This window comes from Atta colombica, unplaced genomic scaffold (genome assembly GCF_001594045.1).
Source record: "Atta colombica isolate Treedump-2 unplaced genomic scaffold, Acol1.0 scaffold189, whole genome shotgun sequence".
In the NCBI taxonomy this organism is placed as follows: domain Eukaryota; kingdom Metazoa; phylum Arthropoda; class Insecta; order Hymenoptera; family Formicidae; genus Atta; species Atta colombica.
The window spans coordinates 1,163,203-1,174,449 of record NW_017259281.1 but is presented as its reverse complement, the minus strand read 5'-3'; the positions used below and the strand labels follow the sequence as shown (position 1 = coordinate 1,174,449).

The 11,247-nt window shown below is 27.4% G+C and overlaps 2 protein-coding genes across 2 annotated transcripts in view; both read right to left on the bottom strand.

The window, feature by feature from the left end:
* LOC108686659 overlaps positions 1-11,247 on the bottom strand; it is a 39,635-nt gene that overhangs the window by 24,870 nt on the left and 3,518 nt on the right. The window contains exons 4-6 of the mRNA XM_018192086.1: positions 5,917-6,011; positions 5,340-5,694; positions 4,174-4,329 (exon numbers count right to left, since the gene is read on the bottom strand). Of these exons, the coding sequence (XP_018047575.1) occupies positions 4,174-4,329; positions 5,340-5,694; positions 5,917-6,011 (606 nt within the window). The remainder of the gene's footprint in view (positions 1-4,173; positions 4,330-5,339; positions 5,695-5,916; positions 6,012-11,247) is intronic.
* LOC108686766 (odorant receptor 30a-like) lies at positions 3,972-4,890 on the bottom strand. The gene is made up of 4 exons (XM_018192219.1): positions 4,765-4,890; positions 4,561-4,674; positions 4,174-4,329; positions 3,972-4,022 (listed from the first exon to the last, which is right to left on the bottom strand). The coding sequence occupies exons 1-4, from the start codon at positions 4,819-4,821 to the stop codon at positions 3,972-3,974; spliced, it is 378 nt and encodes a 125-aa protein (XP_018047708.1). The 5' UTR covers positions 4,822-4,890.

The window sequence follows — 11,247 nt, the reverse complement described above, 5'->3', positions numbered from 1 at the left end:
TCTTCAATAGTATTGATAAGTTAACAAATAATACCTATTTCACTTTATAATAAATTAATAAAATTGTCAAAATCATAAACATGAAATATTATCAAATTAGAAAACATCGATAATACATATAATAAGTAATATATATTATTACATAACGATTGTATCTCTACATAATAATAATGACAAACTTAAAAAAATTATAACTTTTATTTATTTAATTAAAATAATTACTCAAAATTTATAATTATTATTGTAAAATAAATTTTATCATAATAATAATCATGAATTATGAGATATCAATAATCAAAGGATTAAATATGAACTGCATCAATTTTGATATATAAGACAAACATGAGACACTTTAAAATGAGAATCTCTGGTAAAAGCAAAAAACTCTGACAGCTTTCTTTGGAAAGATTTGAATCAAAATTTATATTATATGAATTTGATTGTTTAGATGAAGAATCTATAAATTATGGGGGATTAAAGTGCTCCATTTTTAATATAGAAATTTAAAAAATGATCTTTAAGTGCAACGTGAAAAAACTAATTGAAACTCGCTCATGTAATGATCAGAGAATCATTAAAATCAAAGAGGAGAAGGTAATGAAACTCTTGGATCTTACCATGATCTCAAAGATGGAGATTCATTAACCTAGAAAGTAATTTCATTTTGAGGGGAAGATCGAATTTGCTCTCGTGAGGATCATTTTCATCCTTCGCGAAGCGAATCAGACTTCCGAGAGCGTAGAAAGCAGCAGCTGAAATGTTAATGAGTTTTAAAATGTTTATTAAAGCAAATATGACAGATTCGCATAAATTGTGAACATATATACGAGCATTAGATGCATGCATTTGTGACTTGGTAGTTAATGTACTTTCTCCAATCTCTGTTCATTGTTGTTAAAATCTCGATTGAAAAGTTTTTTATGCGATATCATAAAAATATTTGATGTAGAGAAAAAGACACAACAGAAATACATACGCAACGTAAACACACAGCAGTATAAAACGGAAAGTATCTAAATAAAAAGTCTGGAAAATACACTGTGCGAACGTTTTATGACATCTTTTATATTTATGAACAGTTTGAGAAAGAACTCTTATTGCTAGATTGAATAAACATCAAATTTGAAGTACAAAAGAAGAATTAAAATATAAACATTGCAGAAAAGATGAATATTTTATAATTTATATGAGTAAAATCTTTGTCAGAACGATTTAAAATATAAAGAATCAAACGGAAAAGAAATTATGATTATAATATTCTATTTCTCTTAATTTATTTGAAATAATTAATTTTATGGGAGACATAATTTAAAGATAATGAAATAATTTTGAAACAAATAATATATCGCACGATATTTTGTTAGATCGAAAAAGAACAACGTGTCTTTCTAAATCATTTTTATTAGTTTTATTACAAGCTTATTGGCGCTGTTCAGCTACAGACTGACCAACTTCAAAAAGCTATACTATGTTAAAATTATGCTCAGAATGTCTACGAGAATTAAAAAATTATGTATCTTGAAGATATAAGTACATAAAGACGTTTTACCATAATAACTAATGTCATGAAAATAAAAGAAACGTTGAAAATTGCAAAAAGCAACGAGTTATATATCGATAATTTCCGATTGGAATCCCATTTCGATAAAAACATGTTTCTCATGCGTGTTATAATTAATCTCATGAAATTGTGATAATTTCCACGATACATACTTTCCTAAATTATTGCCTGCCACCGATGAGTAAACGATACGTGTTATGCATGAAACTTGTACGACGATTGATCCATTGTACATCGCGTGATGACAATAAGAGAACCAATCGATCGCAGAGGGGTCGGCGAAACCTGGAACACCCATCATCAGTCGTATCAGTCGATCAATCGTAATTACACGTAACGACTCAAGCATTGGCTCTTGAAACATTATAACTTCAGGGGTAACAAACGATCAACAGGGTTCTCTTCGCTAGCACGAAGGGTAGCGAACAATTTCTTTTAAAAATGTAGAGCTTTCTTTGAATATGTGTTTGTATACTTCTATTCGTCGAATTATGTGTAATATTGTTGAAAAGAAACAATTGACAAAGACTTGAGGAAACTTTAAAGAAAAAGTACAGATAGCAAAGAAAGAAACAAACGATATACAGATAAGAAGTTAAGAGAATTTTAAAGTGAAGCCCGAACTCCAACGAAGTCCAGAGATCGCTGTTTTTCCAGCGCATGTCTTTATCTAATATCTAACGCACCTATGATACACTCATTGTCAGTCGCACGTCTGTATCAATTTTCGTATAACAAATTCGTCACGATAAAGCGTCTAAGTCTAATTCTAAAAACTCGATGTTATTTATTCATGCAAAGTACGTGCTTGTGGCTTACTATTTCGTAAGTACAGATTATAAAACTTTTGTATTAAGCAAATGTTGTGACGGCTTAACAGCTTAAGATGTCATGTTACACTAAAAAATGGTAAAAAATGTATCAATTTCGAAATTTTTGGTCGTTCTTTCTGGTATAATTCCATCTCACAAACGTGTATATTTTAATCCTGGAAAAAGATTTTTGAATCTGTAAAAAAGAAAAAAGTATTTATTATACAAAAATTATACGATTTAATCGGTAATACAGACGGCTTTAGGAGTCGTCTGTTTTTATTTAAAACTGTGGATTGTTTTTCCCACACATAATAAAATTTTAATATTTTTACTGTATAATATAAAAGAAAATTGAAGCTGTTTCTAATTGTATTAAAATTGTAACTCCAGTTGATATAACTTATAACGATTTAAAATAATATTATAGATACATATAATAATTATATAATTAATGAATTCAATAAATAAACTATTTAGTATTTAGTATTTTTAATAACAAATTTGGTAAAAGTAAAATCTTTCTAAATTAATCATACTATAATTTTTTGTTACTAATGCTATTTTCTATTTTTAGCATATAAGACTTTTAAGGTTCAACTTCTAAGAGAACTTCTAGCTTAACAGGAGGTTATCTCATAACGTATTATTACGTTTTTTCATTAAATTTGGGAAAGTAAGTGTAGCCAATACAGTATTGCGGATGGCACAATGATGCTTAAAATGGGAACAAAAATATGAAATATTAGTTTTTTGATAATAATCACGCATAAATGCCGATCATCATTACTGCACTCGTTCAATTGTTTTCTTTGTCGTCAAAATTTTGTACAATTTGCTGCTATTTATGACTTAAAATGACCAGATAACTCATGCCAATGCAATTATAAATCCGACTGTATCTGGAATATTTATTACTGATTTACTGTTAAACAATATATACCATTTTGAAAGATGGACACGGCAATTACAATTATCTTTCTGCAATTCGAAATTCATTGTTAGGAGATGTGTGAAAATAGACAACTTAAAATTACGTTAACAATACATGAGAACACGAAAATCGGTATTGCACATTCATATGAATTCATAATTCACTGAAATTACCTACAGATCCTTAAACGATATGCTCCGCTGGAGCATGCCAATCAATCGATCCCAGTTACGAGTTGTATAGTCTAACAGTAATTCGAAATAGTTTACATTATCCGTCTGAATATTCTAATTGCACCAAATGATATACCTTGCTATAATGGATTTTGGAAGCAGAGAAACTTAAACCAACGGAACATATTATAAAAATTACAACTACATACAAGAAAATATACTAAGTTATTCAATAAAAATTCAATAAATTTGATGTAAGCTACATATAAAAATAGATTTAAGTATTCAACAAATGAATAAAATAAAGAATGCAATTATTCGCATTTAACATTATTTTAAACAGCATAACTCTGCAATCACAAATGTTATTTCAAAATATTATAACAACTACTTTATTAACAACAAGTTAATAATTCCTTTAAATAGTTTACATTTTCTAAATCGTCTTATTACATTAACTTAAATGGTTTTAACAATCACTTGCATTGATGTCAATACATCGCATACAAGACAGATACATATGATGCCGATGCCCGCATGATCTAAACAAATAAATGTATAAAATATTTAATTTTAATTTATGTGTATATATATATATAAAGAATACATATCATAATGAATGCTAACATCAATTATAAGCAAGATAAAGTTTTTATTAAAAAATTATTCATCAAAATAATTATGAAATATTACATTCGTTAAAGCTTCAAATGACATATCCATCATTTTCCCTGCAGTGATTGACAATCGCCTTTGGGATTTCATTATCACGAATGATATAATTTTAGTCTGATTAATTGGCATATCGTACCATAACGATTTATATGCTGCATCACCAACTGATATACTCTAAAAATAATATAAATTATATAAAAAACAACAGGGTAGTACTTTTTTTTTTCAATCCAAAGAATTCTTTTATCTGAAAAAAAGACCTTTTTTTCTATTATATTCAAATTCTGACATTAGTAATAAAAATTGTAATAAAGGAGTAAATCATTTATCATATGAAATAAAGTTAGTATACATTTTTTTAGTCTTTAATATAGTAACTCCTCACAATATTGTTAATTTACTGACCTTAAGACTAAGATATTCTCCCGCAAAGCAAATAATAAAGATTTCTATCATTACGGCAATATAAGCCACAGCAGCTTTCACAAACAAGTAGAAATCAATTTCATTATGAACCGACTGTTTCAATGTACAATAAAAGAAAATATTTAATTTATATCGATATCAATAACAATATCGATATCATAACTTATTTATTGCAATACTTACAATTATAATAACGAATCCTAAGCAACAAATGACTAAAGTTTTGCAAACAACTTGCATCAATGCAATGAAGGAAAAAAGTTCCTCAATATTCTCGGAAAATGCGTAGACTTTATTATGCCTTTTGATCAACACTTTTAATGTAAATGCGGAAGATTGATAAGGAAAGGCGTTCTCGGAAATATTTTTAAACTCTTGACATATTATATCAATTTGCCCGCTTACGTGAAGCACCTAAAATGTACTTAAATTGCTGCAAAGTTTCAAACAATATCTGTAAAAAATATTTTTAATGGCAAAACACATATTTGATGTAAATTTTCAATTGCTTATTCTTATGTGATATATTTAATTATTTAAGCATATTTTTTCCAAATATTTTTCAACATTTATCTTTACGTTTTTAAAGAAAGTATTCTTACACAATAATGCTGCAATGTTGTATATACGAAAATGCATATGATACATATTAAATAATATTTTTATACCATAATGTTCTTGGATCTAACACTCATCACAAATCCTTTTGTTAATTTTGATAAAATAGAAAAAGTGAAAGTTTAGAATATGAGACTTACCAAAGTAAAAATTAATCCATTTAAAACGGCGACTAATAACGAGACTAGTATTATATGTAGAAACATAATTGCAACTAGCAGCTCAAAAATCGGCGATTGCTCTGTTTCGAAAGGAAGAAGCACCTTGATAGGAAGCTGCCGCAAGGTATCATTGTAATCTTTGGATATATATACAAAACGAATTGCATAATCACCCAAAACGTACAATACTGCAGCTACACCATTAAAACTCAACATAGCATTAGAATAAAAATGAGATACAGTGGCTTTAATTATCATCATATTCAAATGCTCATCAATGTTAATGCACTCGCGCCAATCATTATCCATAACAGCCAAGATTTTATGAAAAACACTGTAATATATTATTAATTTATCAAGTAAAGAATAGAATATTGAAACGATATTGTTCTATTTATGCCAGATCAATGCACTAATGATTCAAATGTAATTTATAATTAATGCATTCCTCGTTAGTAAATGCTTGGATTTTAAACTAAAAAATCTAGTTTTTCTATAATATATCGGCGATTTGATATAAGATGTAATATATTACATACGCGACACGACGTCTTACCGACGATGTATCCATAGGCTGGCCAATTTAACAAACGTCAAACTGTAATCTAAAGTTAAAGATAAGCCATCGATAAGATTTGAGAACTCGCTGATCTTGAAGTGCTCAAGTATGTACAAATATTGAAAATATTGTATAATCAATATACTTGACATAAAAATCAGCCAATAAAAAATAGAATATGACACCTCCGGCCATACACCAAGCAGCCGAAGGCTGAATTTCAGCGCCGGACTAACGGTACTCTTGGCTACCATTCGTTGATAATTTCAAAAACGGAGGATGAAGATTAGCACATTTGTCTGCTGTGACTATGAAAGAACTGACAGGACAGTAACAATTTTTCCAAGTGCATCCCCACGCACACCCCCACTCATGTCAATACGGACCAATCATCAATCGCAGTTATACATCGTATAACAGCAATTTGAGAAAGAATAATTCGTATATTATCTTGTACGATCATTCTATATTCCTTGTACAATTTAATAATGTACCTATGAAATAACAAAAATGAATAATCATTTCTTCCTACTAATAATGCTAGATTGTAAAAAAAACGGATGTGCATTTCTAGATGTCGTAATGATTGTTGAACGTTTGAAAGAACAGTTTGAAAGTTTATAATTGCGACTTAGGTATTCTCAGTAACGGAAATGAATTCGTGCATCGATCGTGAATTTTTACGAAGATAAGAAAGAAAAAACATCTTATATCCCTCTGTATTAAACTCTCACAACATAATGAAAAATAATTTCCTCTAATAACGTAAATATTGAATTTTCTTAGAACATATGTGTAAAGAAAACTTGAAGAACTAAAATCAACTGGATGTTTTATAGAAGTTTGGTTATACAAACACAAACAAATAAATGCACTAATATAAACTGCACATGTTTAGATCTAGATAGAATAAAGTCTCGATAATTGTTACGTTGAAAAGCTAAATTGCTCTTTTTCTCTATTTGTCTTTCTCTTCTTTTTAAATCCAAGAAAATTTTAAAATACAAAATAAAGTTGAAGAAAAGACAGATATGAAGAGATTGAAATCAATTTAAGTATAATTCTATATTGTCCATTTATAAATCTTAAAACAACATAAAAATTTAGTACTATCATTTCATCAAAAATAGTTTAATAATAACAATTCTTTATATTAACATTTTATACTAATAATACTAAATAATACTAAGATTTCAACAAAATATTGTTTGTGATGAATATCAATACATCGTGTAAAACAATATGTATAATGCTGATAATTTTAAGATCTGAAAAGAATTTTAAAAATTATTTTACAAACTTATATTTTTTATGAATGTCAAAAAGATTTATTTAACTAGCAAAGTTATTCCAAAAACTTACATTCGTAAAAGTTTCCAAAAATAAATTTATAATTCTCCCTGTTGTAATCATATCAAATCGTTTTTTGAGATCATAATATTATAACCTTCCTATAATTTATCATTTTTTTTTTATTTAACAGTAAATCCCGCTGTAATTCATGCTGCGTCGGCGATTGATTTGCCCTGAAAATAATGCAAAAGACATAAAAAATATAATATTTAATAACATTTTTTACAGTTTTTCCTTATTGAATATTGTAAAAATCTTTGTATAAGTGTCAAAGTTTCCTTTATTTTCTTACTATTATAAGTTTATCAGTAACAAAAGTTGAAAAAGTAAAAGTATAAAAAAGATGTATGTATATCGTTTATTATAAAATATAAAAGTAATGAAGAGAATGGAGTAGTATCATAAAATCTTTAGAATACAATTAAAAATAATAATATAATAAAAAACCTATTTATAATATAAATTTACATTAATAAAAGAAGTCATATCTAAAATAAATAGCTAATTAATTTACATAGTATTGAATTTAAAATAACATTTAACTTATTGTACATTTAGAATATACTTATTATTATATTATTAAGGGAGGCGCCAAATTTAAATTTTTATTTTAATTACATGCCCAAGTGACAATCGAGGCATGTGCGAGTGTGATTAGCAGAGCATTAAGACTTCTATTTTTCAAAAGAAATGTGTACGAAAAATTTTGAAGTATACATTACGTATACTATAGTATTTTCCTAATTTCTCATACATATTTTTTTTTAAGAATAGGAGCCCCAATAAAGCTTTGTAATGTGTACTCTTTTGAAAAAATTGGTAAACTTATTAACGCAAAGTTCGATAAAAGCTATAGACATAAACAAAGATTATCTAATGTGGGACAATTCATAATTGTTAAATTTCTTTTTAAGAAAGGAGTAAAATTCTCGAAATATGCATTTCAAAATAAAGGCAATGTCTCACTCTGTAATGCGTTGATCAGCATAAACATCAATTCGGTTAGCATTCTCTGCCATTGTCGGTCTTGGGTGCCAAGGATACGGTTTATTCTGAATACATTATCGATCTTTTTCGAAGAACTTACTTCATATATAAATGCTTCTGTTCAAACGTTCCTTCGTCATATACTTTTATCCTTGTATATATTTTCGAAGATTTGTTTCTTACTTGATAAGAAGAAAGATATAGAAAGAAATTCAATATTATGCATTGTTCTACATTTGAATTTCTTCTTCGCTCATATTTGCTGCTTCTGTTAAACGTCTAAATTATCAATTTTTTCAAGAAAGCACACATTCCAAAACATGATACGACGCACTCGCACATACTAACGTCACATGCTGCCATTAAACAACATTTGTTTAAATAAAAATATTATTTATAAGATGACTTACTAGAATAGAAATTAAAGCGTCGGAATAGTAAGCACACATTTAACATCGCTTGTAGAAGTAGAATTATGACCAGCAGTTCAAAAATTGGTGAATGTTGAATTTCAAAGAGAAATTATACCTTAATGGAAGCTACTGCAAAATATCATTGTAAGTATCATTGTCTCCGGGCAGATATACAAAACGAATTGCGTAACTCAAAAAGTACAACACCGTACCAATTGTATTAATGCTAAACATAATATTAGAACGAAAAAGCAATAAATTACTTTTAATTGTCATTATATACAAATGTTGATTAATATAGATACAATTTCGCCAATCATTACCCGTAGTAATTAAAAGCTGATGAATGACAATTCTATAATGTGTTATTCTAATTGGATAGATATTAAGACAGAAATGTATCACTTATGCAAGGCTCTATATAAATCGTTAGTATCGTTTATACGAGACCGTATTACTCGAATTAAAGATTAGATAGATTTAAAACACATTTCATTTAGAAAATCTAATTGATTAAATATATAATAAAAAACTAATGCTAACTTAATACTTTTTATATCCCAAACAAGATAAGATTAGATGAAGCTGAAGTTTGCAACAATGTCTTATCGACATCGTATTCAAAAACTGATTACTTTGAAAATTGTTGTAAGCTGTAATCTAAAGCCGCGGGTAAACTATCGACGAAATTCGAAAGCTCGCTAATCTTGAAGTGCTCGAATACAAATATCAATATTGGAAGAATTATTCAATCAACATGCTAAATATATAAATTAACCAATATACAATATACAATATGATACAATATACAATATGATCCGGCCACCACACACCAAGCTGGTCTTCAGCAACTTATAATATTTGTTACTATCACTCTTAATCAGTATTAAGGACACGAGGAAATGAAGCTCAGTATCAGCACATTTATTTGGCACTCCGGTTTAAAAAAGAATTGAAAGAACACTGACGGTTTTTCCAAATGTAATTCTATGCAGTTTATGCCCACTCTCATAAGTATAATCAATCGTCATTTTATATATGTGTGCGTGCGTGCGTGTGTGCGTGTGTGCGTGCGTGCGTGCGTGCGTGCGTGCGTGCGTGCGTGCGTGTGTGCGTGTGTGTAGTGTGTGTGTGTGTAGTGTATAACAGCAAATAGAAAATAGAATAGAGTTCATTTTTTTATGGACATTTATAATTTTCTATTCATAATCTAAGAACATTAAGATTCTAATATCCATAAAATACAAAGATATCGGACTTGTCCGCCAAATTTATAATTTGATGTGTAATTGTCAGTTTCATTTTTTTAACTTGTTCCTTAATACTTCTTCGAAAAATAAATAAATGTCTGTTATGTTCTGTATATACACAATAAAAGTCATTAAACTTATAATAGAATGACAATAATTACATGTTATGTATTCTGTAAAAGGAACTGGATTACATTTGTACAGTTTTCAAAGAAATAAAGTGAGAGGAGAACAACAGAGTATAGGGAATGAAATGTTCTTTAATGTTTCTAATCGTAAGAATGATATTATGCATCTTTACCTAAGAAAGATATTTTAAAATTTAAAAAAATTGTTTAGTTGAAGTCATAAACATTTAGTTTCAAATATGCTGAACAGAATGTGTCTATACATATTGAATTGTTAATAAAGGGTCAATGTTCGAAAACATCCGATGTTCTCCGCAGAAAGTTATCCTTTTCCTAGAATAAAATTTAAGTCAATAGTCAAATATATTGTTGTCTTTTTATCGTAATTCTGATTTTTTCACTTTATACTGCGAAAGTAATTCAACACATGATTTGACAATTCACAAAAACTTAGATTATTATAAATGTATAAGTATATAATATTAAAAATTAAATATTACTGGACTGTGTGTTGTCTAGTGCGTAAAAATATACAATAATATAATAATACTAAGTAAACAAAAAAAATTTGTTTTATGTAATTTTTTTATATTAAAAATAATTTTTTATTTAAGTCATTTATTTATTGGCAATTAGTAAATAACGGATATTAATTATTAATAAGAATTTAATGGTAAATAATTTAAAATTAGTATAAAACGCTCAATAAAAATAAAATTCAAAAATCAGCAGAACAAGAGCTAGAGAGTATATAAACAATATATAACAAACGTTTCTGTTGTTAATTGTTAATAAAAAGTCATCCTCATTGTCAGTGTCACAATTAAAAATTTAAGTGATATTGATTATAAGTAACGATGCATTTGATTTGTTAATCAAAGAATAAAAGAATTCTAAAAGATTACAATTTTTATAACTCTTTTATTTTCATCTATTACATATATTTAATATATTACATATATTTAATAGCATTTGAACTTCTAATTGTAAAACTGAGAATTTTCATTAAAAGTGTGAAATATTTGTTATATATTTAGATATTAAATTATTCATTTGAGCAAAAAAATATTTAACTTGGCTCTCTAATCTTTATTCTATTCATTTTTTAATAATCTAATTCTAGTATAATCTAATTCTAAATTAAGTAACATTTTTTACTTATTGACTTACACTAATTCATTACTATTTTATTATTAT